Source organism: Thalia democratica, chromosome 9, assembly GCF_965202585.1.
Source record: "Thalia democratica chromosome 9, ktThaDemo2.hap1.1, whole genome shotgun sequence".
Taxonomy (NCBI): Eukaryota; Metazoa; Chordata; class Thaliacea; order Salpida; family Salpidae; genus Thalia; species Thalia democratica.
The window spans coordinates 32,186,365-32,201,140 of NC_139173.1; the positions used below are offsets into that span (position 1 = coordinate 32,186,365).

A 14,776-nucleotide genomic window follows, 5' to 3' on the forward strand; every position below is an offset into this window, starting at 1 on the left:
CATTGTTTGAAATCCTTCTCAAAAGATTCTTGCTGCACCTAGACGTCGTCACGTGTACAAAAGTTCATTCTTTTTTTTGTGAAGATTTGAACTATGTTTGGCACTTTGTTCAAGTTTCGCTTGGCTTTTTGCGCTTAATTGGCTGTTTTTGTTTACGAAAAAGTAAAGAGTTTAGTTTGCAGCTTTTGAAAGCGCAGGTTAGTCATACGTTAAGAGGTTTTGTGTGAGTATGTTTTAAATTGATTTATTATTTTTCAAAGTTTTGTTTTTATAATTTTTTATTGAAGAGAAAAACTTCAAACAGAAGTATTTTTACGTGATTTTGTAACTTGTTAGAGGCTAAAATAACTTGTTTGTTTAATGTGATTTATCTAAAAGTTATGATGTATTAATCACCTCCAACAAGCAAACCAATAAACAAACTCTCTTTTACTTTGAACCAATGATCATGCTTCAAAAAATAGTCATTGTTGAATAGCTGAAATACAAAGCAGATTAAAACTGTATACAATGATGTCATTATCATTTGATATCAAGTTTTTTTTAATCTCTGCCACGATAAATACCTTGCGAACAATGTGGCAGAGGCGTTCGGAAAACGTGCTCGTAGTAAAATAATTGAAATAATCGAAAATGTTCAAGCAGCTTCAATAACTTTTCAATAAGACATTTACTCATGTAATATCACAAAAAAGGCCAGCTTTCCCATGATCACAAGTTAACAGCGCTTATTCATAAGCCACTCATTACAACACCGAGCAGCGCACAGAAGTTAATTTCGAAGATGATGAGTTCATTAACGAGGCACTCGAAGACAAGTACCAGCGTCGAAGGCATTCAAACGAGTGGCTGGTCACAACTTTTGTGTGTGTTGGTGGCAGCTCACAGAAAATCACCGAAAAGAAGCTCGAAAGCACTCGAAACTTTTCTGCTGCTTTCTACTCTCTGCTGTATGTGTGTGAAGGAAACCGAAGTTTTTGCTCAGCTCTCTCTCTCCGATTTTAATCTCGGCTTTCTTGCGAGCGTGCGCGAACATTGCTTGTTGATGTGTTTTTTTTGCACCGAAAATTGTTTACGCCGGGTTGAAAAGCTGTCTGCGCGGAGAAATTATTGTAATTTATTGCAGGATAGTTTGAGTTTTAGACGGTGTTTGTTTTTGTTTCAGACGTAAAACAATGTTCGAACGATTTGGTTTGATAGTTAGATAATGATCTTAATTATGGTAGTGAGCTGAAATTAATAGCTGTATTTCTACATATAAATTTGATTAATTAGCTGTAAATCTTCAGTCAAAATGACTTGAAGTCATAAGTTTGTGTTGTGAAAAGATTTAATCTTGTATGTGTTTGTAGAAGCATTTTACAAGTTTTTGCCATGAAAATATAATTTTTTCAAGAAAAAAAGATGAGTCATCAGTACATGTTTTGTTTGTGCGTTTTGAGTGCTGTAAAAGGCTGATGCTTTCTTACCACAAACTTTATCAATTTCAGATCTCGGTTAAAAGTAATCAATTGAGCTAAAAGTTTGAATACATTCTAACTTTATTAAGCTTGATAAATTCAATAGTCAAAATAGCAATTAAACAAAATAACTTCCAAATGATAATGTAGTCATAATCAGTACCAACTATTAAATATAAGTCATACTACTAAATAAACTTTAGTAAACATGTATTTTTCAGAGATTATAAGTAAACACAAAACACAACAAAGGAGTCGCCAGACAACTATTCAAAGCAACCACGGATTGATGTACATGTCACGTTGATGAGCAGGTTCCTTTCATCTGTTCTCAAGCTGCGCATCATGGGCTGCGAGCACAGCAACCACCGCGGCACCGTTCCCGACGACCACCCCACCATTTTCAAGGGGAAGTCCCTCAACGAGAAGGGCAAGACGGTGGAGGTGCTGACCATCGAAGGTTGGTGTTTTTAGTGGTTTTTTAAATAATACAAATTAAAAAGACGTTAAAAATAATTGATTGATCTTGTAATTGAAACTTGATTGGTTTTTTAGTAGAGAGTTTTTTGTATATATTTTTTTATAAAGTTATCAAACTTTTTTTTAATTAGTTTCTTTGCAAAATGTTTGCTATGTAGATAAATTGTGCTACATATCTAAATCAAAAGTAAAAACTGTTTGAGTTTATTTCAAAATGAAGTTTTGTAAAACTAAACTTTTTTCAACCAGTAAAAGAAAACCAAATGACCATACGGGGTAGGAACAGGAAGATAATAGCCAAGTGGCCGATAAGTGGCATTCAGAAGTACGGTTATTCCGAAACCAGATTCATGATCGAGACCGGAGATAACTGCCAGGGAGGAAAAGGTGAGTAAAAAAATATTTTTTTTAATGTAAAATATATAGTTTATTTAAAAACAGATTTATAAAACCATTTTTTCAATATCATATCATTTTTATGTCCTTTAATTTTTTTTCTTCTTTCAACGGTAAACTTTGAAAGTTGTTATTAAAACCTGCTTAATGTCTATTTATTCGCGCAAGAGAATTTTCACGCACCAAATATTAATCACAGCAAAAATAAATCAGCAAACAGCGCGCAAAACATAAAATTCAAACGTCCGCATTTGTGCTTGCGCTTTGCGAAACGCGCCGAAATCGATGACCGGCGCGAAACTGAAATAAAACAAACAAAAAATAGAGGAGGCTGCGACGTGTCCAAAATTTAAAAATTAAATAAATTCGCAAGCTGTTGTCGTTCGGCGACGAAAAAAATGCATGAAAAAATCTTCTGGTCCGCAGTGAAAGGGTTTTCAAAATGAGGGCATGCCGGGGGTATTTTCATTCAAACGTTTGACATGTTCTCACCATCGTGCACAGGCAGGACCAAGCTGCTGCTGCATCGGAGCGACAGAAGCCCCCTCCGTGCTTTTCTCTTTCGTTGAGCTTACTGTGTCGTCATACCTCGCTGCCATCTGTCGCCGACTCTGCTTCGTTTGTGACGTCACGCGAGATTCGGTGACCTCGCGGACCTTCGCGCTGAATTGATAAATTTTTAAGCATTCTCTGCTGCTCGCAACCGCCGTCTCTTTTATACGAAGGATGTTGGCGCAGTTGCTCGAAAGTCGCAGAGTTTTGTTTTATTACATCATTTCGAATTTATTTAAAGAAAAATTGATTTACTGCTGATCAATCTCTGCCTTTTGATGTTGCGGTGATAAAGTTTAAATTTTCATTTCGCCTCGTAAATTTTCAACCTGGGTAAGTTTATTTTTCGTTAATCAACTTTATTACTCAAGCCTCGTTCTCTATTGACTCGACAAACAAACTGAAGAGCGAGCTACTGATGCGCCTTTAAATAAGCAAAAAAAAAAGTTTTACGACTTTGCTCACGGTGATCAAACAACGGATTTCGCTGAAAAGCTTTTAGCTGAATTTTTCTGTTTGCTTTGCAGCTTGCTGCTCCATGGGAATAATTCGGCAGTTTGAGCGAATTTGCTTGTTTCATTCCGTGTGTGTGTGTTTTACAAGCCTTTTATGTGAGGATTACTTTTTATTTCGGTCACTTTTGTGTTCAAAGGAAACTGCTGCACTTTAACTTTGGCCCAATGTGTAAGCTGGTGTTTGAACAACTTGAGTTTTTTTGAATGCAAATTTTGACAGGATTGTTTTTGACTCCCAAAAGCGCTTTGTAAAGTTTGATTAAGAATTTTAGAATAGTAAGCATGCTTACTTATCTACTTATTTTATTTTTAAGTTATCAATTTTTCAGAAAAAAGAAATGAAAATATTATCACCAACTAACAAACATAACTTGCTTTTACTGATAAAAATAAAAACTTTTAAGTAATTTCAATCAACTGTTGCAGCGATATTTCTGTTCAAAATGGACCGCGCAGAGGACTTGTTCAAAATACTGAAGCAGTATTACGCTGAGGCGGAGCAGAGGAGAAACCAGCTTCTGATGCACAACCCGAATCTTGTGCATCACAGAATCCCGCTCGGTATGAAATTGTTTAATTATTATTTGTAGTTGAAAAAATAGTTTAACATTTTTGAGTTCTATTTAGATTTTAGACCGATGTTTTCCTATAACTTATTAGATGTGTATTTGAAATTAATATTGTTGCCTCGAAACTAGTTGTGTTATCTAACTTCTTAGCTTATTTATTAAGTATAATTATTGTTGATTATTTAATTAAAAACATAGTTTACACTTCTGTTATATCTTTAAAAACTTATGTTGTTAGTAACTGTTAAACTTTCAAATTTGGATATTTGTATTTAACTTAGTTTTATTCTGAAATATTTTGGTTCTTTTTTAAATTCACTTTGCACAAAAAACAATCAATTTGCATCACAAAAATTCTTTTTATTGATATACGAAACATTTGCACGCACAATAGTGACTAATTGCTGACAATCAGCAATGGACAATGAAACTTGATATTTGCTTCTCATATGTATATATATATTATATGTGCTCATTACATCATGCGCTTAAATAAATGTTAAGCTCGGCTTAGTTTCAATTGCAAATATCATCAACTCTGTAAGCTCTCTATTTGTAAACTAAAATGATAAAAGTTTGTTCTGGCATTGTGCTTTGGCAGTGTATTGCAAAGTATTCAAGTCAATTATCGAAGTATTATGTGGTTGATATAAAAGGTATATTTTGCATTAAAAAACAATTATAAGTTTATAATAAGTAAATGAAATATTTAAAATTAAGTAATCTATATGTTATTGCAATATCTCCATACTAATAGAACAAACAACTAAAATTTCATTTAAATACTTTATCTAATAAAGTTTACAAAATTAATTTTTTTTTTTTCGAAAAATCTTGCTCAGTGGTTTTTTTAAGAATTATGACAGTTGTTTTAAATGGTTTTTCAAACTACTTTTTCACCCAACAAATTTTACAACAAAATTTTCAACCACCAGCAGAGAACCACCCGAACGTAATGGCCAGCCACCGACCGCCGCAACAAATGGTCCACCAACCGTTCGTAAATGGTCCGCACACCTCCAACACTTACGTGGATGGTAACGACGACCACAACTACTACAACGACGCCGCCATTCAGAGAAACATGAACGGTTCGTGTTATGTTAATTTTATTATATATATATATATATCACTTTTGATTAAGAAAATGTCAGTTTGAGAAACTTGATAATTTGCGTTTACGTGACTAGAACATTATGAGTTTATTTTTTCTCGATAAAATGTTTATGTTTGCAAAAAAATTTCAGAAAAAGTCATTGTAATATATAAAGTAAAAATTTTACATGTTTTTAATTCGAAAAATATCAATTAAAACATTTAATTACTTTTTACTTATAAGTCTTTAATTATTTTTCTGATGTGATGTTTATTTAATTTTTTGCTTTCTTATTGAAAATTAAAGACAATTAAATATTAAATACATTATTAAAGTGCAATTAAATCAATGATTTTTTATAAAGTTTTTTTATATTCTAATCTATTTAAATACTGTTTGTAATAAAAAACAATTTAATCAAAAGTACGACAACAAGAAAATAATCCAAATTAAAAAAATACAATTAAACTTTGTAATATGTTTATTTAGATATATTTAAACAACTAAATTGCAACCAGCCAAGAAAAAGATTAAAAAATCAACATGTACAAGCTTAAATAAAGTACCAAAAATTAAAAAAAAATTAAACTATTAATTTAATTTATTCAAATAATTTAATTAATTAAATTATTTATTCTTCCAGGTCACCAAATGCCGCAGCCGTTCAACCTGCAGCCGGCCCCGCAGACCCGCCAGGAGATGGTGCGGAGAAGGACCAACATGACGTCATCGTCGGGCAACGACGTCACCGTCGCCTTCGACAACAACCGCCAGCAGGTGGCGATGGTGAGGTGCAACCCGAACCAGGGGGTTCCCCCCGAGAGCAACTACCAGAACGTCAGGTACGACTGCGGCACCAACCGCGTCGACATCGTGACGTCACAAGGAGACGTGGAAGGGGGACTTACCCGGAAGCGATCCGTGAAGAGTGACGTGGTGGCCATGTGCCTCACCCCTTCCAGCAACGTCACCTCGGGCGTGGGCAGCATGGCGTCGGGGGCGTCCACCTCGCTTCCGGCCCGCGGCCACGGCAACAAGAACCATTGCGGCGACCCGTGGAAGTACCGGCACGGCTTCGGCGGAAACCACAACAGGGAGAGCCCCGTGATGAAGGCGCCCCACTCGGCCAAGGACTACGTCAACACGTTCGGGTGCGGCAGCGGCAGGTCCACGGACAAGCAGACCCCGCAGCTCCTGCCCCAGACCGCCTACAACTACACCCACTTCACCTTCGACTTCGTGCAGGGCAACGGCTCGGCGCCCATGAGCAGGAACAACTCCTCGAAATTGAACTACTCCCTCGTAGACCCCGGCTCCTCCAAGATCCAGACGCCCGCCTCCCGGATCGACACGCCGGGAGGCGTCTCCTCCAAGGTGGGCCGGAGCACGCCCCTCAGCGGCAGCTCTACTTCCTCGGGGGTTCCCGGGACGCCGAAGAGCTGCGGCAAGAGCGGGCAGGTGGACTACGCCATGATAGACCACAGCAAGACGCAGGCATTGAGCAGGGCGGTGCACAGAACGAGCATAAGGAAGAAGAAGTTCTCCAACTCCGGCAGCCCGCAGTGCCAGGCGGAGACGTAGCGAACTGTCACGTCCCGGATGTAAAAACCCGGGAATTTCGTTGTTTTTTTTAAAAGTTTTTTTTTACGCGTTACAAAAGTTCTTTATACCTCCCGCGTGTTCTGATGCGTTTACACCAAAAAATAGCCTTTTCGTTGTTTTCCGTTTTCAGTGTTTTTTGTTTTTCTTTTTGAACTTTTCACATTTCGCTGCTGACAGGCTATTTTTTTTTATATTTTTACGAGTTAAAAGGAACAAACGGGTTTTTATTGCTGCTTGGTAAAAAATAATTACGAACTAAGTTTTTTTTTTAATTTACAGAGGCTTATCCTGCACCAATAAAAACGTTAATTAAACAAGTAAAAGCAGCTATTTCGTTTGAAAAATAAAAACATTTTGAAATAATTTAAAAACTGTTGTTTAAGTTTGGAAGTTTTCCCAATCAAAAGGGCACTTTTCCTGTTTTAAACAAATTTTAATTAAATCATGAAGCTTGCGAGCTAAGGTTCAACTTTTGTTTTCATCACTCATGTAAAGTTTGGCGGTTTGAGTTGTTTTTGAATTGGACAAAAAGTTTTTATTAACACTGTAAAAATTATCACACTTGTTTAGTTTAACAAATACATGTTTTCAAATGATGATCAAAAATATTTTTTTTCCTGTAATAAAAAGGATCACTGTTTGTAAAGTTAACGCCATAATGAAGTCCTTGTTTTGATGATATGAAAAATATTGTTGAAAGTTTGTAAATAAAAACATTTCTTTTTTATTTTCCGTGTTTTCTGTCTTTTACTATTTTTGTGTCATTTCACTATAAAGCCTGCTCTTTACTAGCAAGTACCAAAGTTGAGTGTTTCCAGGTTTTGAGTTTGTATGTTTTTTATTACAAAACCAATTAATAAATTGAATTCACATCAAAGAACAATTCCCTCTAACCGCATTTAAAAATAAGTTTAATATTAATTAAACAGTTTGTTTTATGCTGTTTCTGTGTCGGTTATTGTAATTTTTAAATTAACAGTTTAAATTTAATCTTGTTTTAACCGTTTTTATTTGGTAAACTCGTGTTTTTGTGTTCCTTTTCACAGTCTAAAGTTAACTTACCTTTTTATTTTGAACTACTTCTGATTTAAACGATACTTTTTTTTTTCAATACTGCCCGTATAGACTACATAACGGTAATGTGATTTAACATTTTTAAAACTGTTTTAAAAGGTAATCGAGTTAATATGTGCCTAACGAACGAATGTACAACTGCATGCATTGTTTTCAATTGTTAAATGTGTGTTTTGTCCTTTTTTTTTTTGTTTCTTTTACTTGTTTCAACTTCCACTGATTCTTTTCAACATTGTCATTTTTTCATCGTTCGAAAAAGGACTGCGAGTTAATAAAAAGAAAATTTGAAAAACGATAATGTTTTTTTTTGTAGTGACATATTTTTTACCATATGCTAAGTTGAAAGTTGCTTTAACGCAAGATTTTTTGCTTTTTTTTACAAATACTTAAGTTTTAACTTATCTAAGTTTTTTTTCAAGTTTTTAAATTTACAATATTGCTAATGGAACGTTTTAATCATTTCAGTTAAACATAGTGTTAACTTTAGATAAAAAACATTTAAAAAAAATGTTGAATTAAAAGTAATTTTGCATAAAATGCTATAAGCTTTAACGTTAATGTTAATTCATTAACGGCTGTTTCAAAGTTTTATAGCCAGATAAGACCTTTGATAAAATTAACATTAATTTAAGTTAATCAGTCTTATGGAAATATTTGTTCCAAAAACTAATTACATGATTTTGGTTAGAAGATTAGGCAAATTAAAAATTAATATTCAAATTAGTCATAGAAATTCGTAATTATACATATCATTACGAAAAGGTTATAATATCATATAATGAATTTCAAACATAATTTGGCATATGTTTAAATTAAAAACGTGTTCTATGCTAAATTTTATGTAAATACTATTTTACATATAAGACTGCTAGATAAAACGCTTTAAAGTCGAAGTCGGATTAAAACATTTTTTATCATATTTCTTGGTTATCAAAAGCTTTTTACTTTTTGTATAAACAGCCAAAATATTGCAATTAATTACAATAACTTCACATTTTGACAAGAAAATACTCATAACATTCAAGTTACAGACGTTTGCATCAGACAGTCTACAAGGCTGAAAAAGTAATTTATTATATCAGAGAGTTTTAGAGAGATATTTTTCGCGATTATTTCGGTTGTCAGTTTAATTTATTGCGTTATTTATTTTATACTGCAGTTTAAAAAAAAAATGCGCGTTTTAACTTAAATTTTTTTAAACTCTTTAAAAGTTTAGATGGTTGTATATTATTTTGCTTGACAGTTAAATGTAATTTTTTAGTTTTGTGTACTAAATTTTGAAAAAAGACACATAAACTAGTTTGTTGAAAGTCTTACCTAATGTAATAAATTTAGTTTGTACTTATTTTACATACTTTTTTATAAAATATTATTTTTAATCATCTTAAGTTGTTTTTTAGATTTAATTTAAAGTTGAATTATAAAAATACTAAAAAAAAAATAGTGAAAGATTAATAACTAAATTGTTCAATTCTACATTAAAAAACTAGGCAATAAAAAACTTTACTTTAGAAACCAAAAGATTACGTATTCATTTTAAATATAAAAAAACATTATTCAATTTAAGTGATATATCAAACTATTTATAAAATTACAATAGAAATATAACTTCTCACACATTAAAAGACTGTTATCTCAAACGCATTTTGAGTTTGAAACAAAAAAAAGTGCCAAATCATTGTGAGACGAAATTATTTTTCTAAGTACAACACTTTTTAATGTACTTTTCATTTTATAGTGTGTTAATAAACAGCATAAACGGTCATCAAATACTAATAATTGTTCATCTTATATTTAATAAGTTTAAAAACGACTTAGATTGCTATCACTTCGTTTTTATCAAATTTCTGACTTGTTCATTACATAAAAGTCTCTACAAGTTCACTTAGTTTAATATGTACGCTAATTTAAAAATTGCATTCATAAAACATAGAATGTGCTTATTTCTCAAAGTAAAACTTTTAGTGCTAGTTTTGCTAAAATTTCTTACAAAGAGCAACTTTATCATTACACTGTAATAAATATTACAAGTGTGATTTTTAGAAATATTTTTAATAGTTAAATGATAATCAATTAAGTTTGAATGTTTTCAACTAAGGTGGTCGAAAATAAGAGATAAAATAAACTGTTTTATGATTTAAAAACTTGCAAGTATCATCAATCAACTCGTTTTTTGATAAAATGTATTTATTTACGAAAATGTTCAGTAAATTTTTATGATCTTAACTTTTATGTGCACTTAAAAAGTTTATCTAGACGTCTGCAGCACTTGAAATTCCGAAAATTCTAAAACTTTGATTTAAATTTATAAAATGTATTAAGCAAAAATTTCATTTATTTTACAAAAAAACACATAACTTTAAAAGTTAGAACAAAAAGACCACAAAATAAATTTTCAATTAAAGCTGTAAAAATATCATACCTTGTTTGTCAACTATTTAGCTAAAAAATTACTGTAAAAACAAGCTGTTTCGAAGTAGGTGAGTTTTCACTCCAGCCGGGCATATGTTTCACTTTACAAGCCATCAGAACAACACTCGAAGCCAGCCTGGCTAATTGGAACGGCAAACAACAGCTCATCGCTTCGAACAAAAAAAAAATTAGATATTTAAACAACTGCGCAAAGCTCGAGCGAAAAAAGCCGTCGGTGTGAAAGCCGAAGCCAACGATCCGTGAAATTGCAGCTTTAAGACTTTCTAGGCAGAAACAGTTTTTCACAAGAACTTTTTTGTGTGTTTTTTTCATTCTAAGAGTGTTTTCGACCCGTCATCGCCAACAACAAACTGCAAACACTTTTCAGCGCCGTGAAAAAGTTCACGAAAAGTTCAAGTCAATTCTCGGCTCGCTAACTCGGTTGATTGTGTCAGGTGCGAGATGATTTATTGTGAAAAAGTTGCCGTTTCGTGGGTTTATTTGAACTTTTTCTGCTCGCGCAGATGTGCGAAACGATAAAAAGGTTTAAGTGGTTGAAGTATGCGAGGAATTCGAGTTGAAAAAAAAACTTAGACGAAATTAAATTGGGTTTTGCACCAAAACAAAAAATTTTCATGTCTAGAAAACTTTTAACCAGACGCTTTCTTTAACTACACAAAAACATCTGTCAAGAAATTAATTTAAAGTGAACCAGAAAATTTGTTCGAAAAATGATATATTCACTTCAAAACATGGCTAAAAAAGGAGCATTTGTGATTTTTCAGATTAACATATCATCTACCCCGAGGGTTGAAACTTGTGTTTGTTTTATTTTCCACAAACGCCTTCGTTCGTATGGCCTCTAAAATCGCCATGAAAACCACCAATCGCCTGTACATCTTACTGTTTGCTCGAAAACATTTGCCAGTAAATTCCCTGTTTACTTCATGTTGTTTACACCTTGTTAAACCTGCTTAAAAGTTATATCGTTATTTTCGCGCCTATTCATGCTTAAGAACAACAGCATCAGTTAGATTTGGGTTTTTATAGGCAGCTAACACGGTTTACGAAAGTTTAATCTACAAGCTTTCAATTGTAAACCAATCTAAGCAATATTTTTTTAACTTTAATTTTTTTTTCTTACTTTAAATAAGTCAAGCTACTTAAGTATTTTGTTATATTCGCCTTTATACGTAAATATTTGTATGGAAATATTTCCTAACTATTTTACCATTGGCTATAAACATTTAATTGTATGTTATATAATAACTAGATGCTTATGCAGTATTCAGAAAAATGAAGCTGTTTTCGTAATCACGTATTTTCATTCAGTTTATAGGCGTTTTATAAGTATCAAAAACATGTTTTTAACATTTATAAATTGTAAACTAAATTTCAAAAGATCTATTTAGATTAAATAGGGAATACACGTATATACTTAGTACTTTAGTCTGTATAACTTTGTACAACTAATTTTAGATTAGTTTATTATTACATACTTGAAAAAACAACTGTAATTTCAGCAGTTAAAGTTAAAAGGATTTTTTGAAAGTAATTTAAAATCAAAGAAACAGTGCACTTGGGTTAAACTAATTACTAAACATAAACATACTTTCGAAAACCAACTGTTTCTTAAGCAACTGGTTTGTTATTACTGTTTTTATTCAATGTTAAAGTAATAACAGATTTAATTACATTTTATTTACAGTAAACATTGTTTTGCTTTCAAAGCACACTTTATTAAACAACCTTTTACATTGTTTTTATAAACACTGTTCACAGCGTATTTAAAATGCTTAGAAATTGCTGTTTTTAATTGTTAAACTTGTAACACTAATAAATAATAAACATTTTAAAAACTTCACTGTTACTAGTATTTTTCATTGCATTACTTTATATTTTAAAATGTTTTGTATTGTTTCACAGTTAACCATGTTAAAAATCGAATTAATGTTAGCTAGTTTTTATAATTCAAAGTTCAACACAAACTAAATAAACCACGAGATAGACATTTATAAACTTTTCTTCTATTAGTAATGTTTTATGTACAAAAAAAAAGATTTTTATTAAAAAAAGCATAAATACCCTATTAGCAGCCAAGGATTTTTATGCGGTCTATAATTATCAACTAAATTAAACACAAAAGTTTATTTTTTTTATTTTTTAGTTTGTAGCTCGACTAAATCACTTTTTTTTCAAACCATTCTACTTGTAATTCAATTTTTTTTTCCAAACATTTTTATGTAAACAACGAGAAACTTAAACAGCTCAAATGCCGCGTCAGACGACAAAAATTCAATTATTGTCACATTAAAGAGACAGTGAACTTATAAACTCATCCGCCCAAGCGACAACCATTCCTCATGATTATGACGTCAGAACGGCATCTTCAAGCAGCAGGAAGCTTTGATTTGATTCAGCCTTTCCTATGATAATTCCTTTTCAATGTCAACTTTACTTAACTTTCTTTTTTTTTCATTAAACAGCTGATTGTTCCACTTTGAATTTTTTTTTTAATTATTTTTTTTGTTAAATTAACTTATAAAAGAGCGCTTTTTACAAATTAAAGTTTATATAAAACGATTTTTTTTCTCATTAATTAACTCTTAGAATTTAGTACTGACTTTTTCATACAATTTACAAGCAATTAAACAATTAAAATAATATAGCGTAAAGTAGCTCAAATTTTTTAGTAGTTTTAACCGAAAACCTTATGAAAATTTAATTCTAGAAAAATCTCTTATTTAGTACGTTATCTAATACCAATAAAATAAAACTTTAAATTCTAAAAAATCGAAATAAAATTCGATGACGTTTTCAGCATGCCGATAAAAGCGCAAACTATTTCAAATAAAAAGTTATTTAAGCTCTGAAAAAATAGCCAGCAGCTGAGTTAAATCATGCGGTGAGGTTTAGGCTTTCAAATTCGCGCTTTTCTGAGGTGAGTCAAATGATTTCAAACGTTGCGTGGAAGATCTGAATTATATATTTTCGAAGCTGTTAATGTCACGTAGCTGAGTTTAAAAGCTTTCTGATGGTATGAAAGGCGCTGGTGATGGACAAATAAAAAAAAAGCTTTACCAGCTAAACGGTATGAATTGGCTTTTCGGCTTGAAAAAGTTAATGAATCATGACTTGAGAGTGTGCAAGTTTTAAAACTCTGAGTAAAACTTAAATGAAAATAAATAAGTCAATACTGCAAATGTAGTCTAATAACCTACTCATTAACATTTTTTACAAACATTCTAGGTTAAGACTAACAAACTTGTAGTTTTTTAATGTTTAGTAATTCAATTTTAAGTCTTGTTTCGGTTTTTTTTTTACCAATCACCTAAAGTAAACATTCAGCATTTTATGTTTTGTTTTACAACCAATTTAGATCTAGTTGGCAAGCAATTACGCTTTATTAGTAATACAACCTTAGTTGCTCCCTTGTAAACTATCTGCAAACTTAAAGACCTCGCTTTGATTTAATTTATTAAGTGTAGTTTAAATTGCATTTTAGTTGTTGGTATTTTATTTTATACTTCCACTATGTTTTAAGTGTTTTACTTGATGTTTTAATCAGTTGTAATAATTGAAATTCAATTTGATACAAACAAACTATGTGAACAATCCTTAATTTTAATCTTTTCTACTTGAAATGAAATTTAAATTACTATGTATGTCATAAGTGAAAATATCTTAATTGTATACAGTTTCAAAGTTTCAAAAACCATGTAAGCTTAACTACCATACAGAATTGGTATTTTTCAGAACTTTTCCTTTTAAGTGTAACACCTACTTACAGATCAAGTTTTAGAGGTTTTTGGATGAAAAGTTCATCTTGAATTAATTTTTTTTTTTGCTATTTGTGTTGAAAGTATTTTAGTATTTAAAGATAAAATGTTTTTGAAACTGATCATTTGATACTAAATCGTTTGTAAAGAAGAAAACCATTTTTAAGACTAAACTAATCAAAAAGTTTTACAGTGTAAAATAGTATAAAAGTAATTAATGTTTTTATTGTTTATAAAACAATAAAAAAAAGCGCTCAAAAAATTTGGTCTAATGATCTGGTGTACAAAGGAACCTTTCGATTATCGAGTCGTACACCACATGCTTATAAAATTTCTTACTAGCTAGTACACATAAGTTTTTATCTAAATATCTTCAAATATAGTATAAGTATTTAGTAGTAAAATAATCAATTAAACGAATTTAAAGAAATAAAAATGTTAGTTTTAACATAACCTTGTGTGCATAGAAAAAAGACCATTCTACCACCAGTTTTGTAAATATACGCACACTTAAACATTTACACAACAACTAGTTAAAATTAAATAGAAGTCATTTCAATGAATAGTCAATTGTAAGGCTATGTTTAATACTTTTTACTTTTTGTTTCCGGTCGTTTTGTGTCTGCGATATAATCCTAAAAACATCGATAAATCATAGTTGAGAGTTTAAAGCAGCAAATCCTTCTACATGCATGGGTTCAAAAAGAGCACTGAACACAAATTAAACTAAAACAAAGAAAAAGCTGACGCGGTTTAAGTGATAGCGCTAACTTGACCGTTTCAAAGGCCAACTTCTTCAAAGAACTTAACGAGGCATTATTTTTTAAAAGTTCACAAAACT

At 31.5% G+C, this 14,776-nt stretch overlaps 1 protein-coding gene across 2 annotated transcripts; it reads left to right on the forward strand.

Moving 5' to 3' along the window:
* Positions 1–1,686: 1,686 nt before the first annotated feature.
* LOC145843848 (uncharacterized) lies at positions 1,687–8,036 on the forward strand. Of its 2 annotated transcripts, none has more exons than XM_082951090.1 (5): positions 1,687–1,920; positions 2,190–2,327; positions 3,830–3,964; positions 4,908–5,063; positions 5,712–8,036. In XM_082951090.1, the coding sequence occupies exons 1-5, from the start codon at positions 1,767–1,769 to the stop codon at positions 6,647–6,649; spliced, it is 1,521 nt and encodes a 506-aa protein (XP_082807216.1). In that variant the 5' UTR covers positions 1,687–1,766; the 3' UTR covers positions 6,650–8,036. The 2 variants fall into 2 exon arrangements, with proteins under 2 accessions (XP_082807216.1, XP_082807217.1); XM_082951091.1 differs by having other exon boundaries at positions 4,911–5,063.
* Positions 8,037–14,776: the final 6,740 nt, after the last annotated feature.

Bases quoted from the DNA above. Each gene is read 5' to 3' on its own strand.
- LOC145843848 (XM_082951090.1), top strand. From the start codon at position 1,767: ATGAGCAGGTTCCTTTCATCTGTTCTCAAGCTGCGCATCATGGGCTGC. The intron at 2,328-3,829 runs GTGAGTAAAAAA...CAACTGTTGCAG, and splicing joins TAACTGCCAGGGAGGAAAAG to CGATATTTCTGTTCAAAATG. The intron at 3,965-4,907 runs GTATGAAATTGT...TTCAACCACCAG, and splicing joins GCATCACAGAATCCCGCTCG to CAGAGAACCACCCGAACGTA.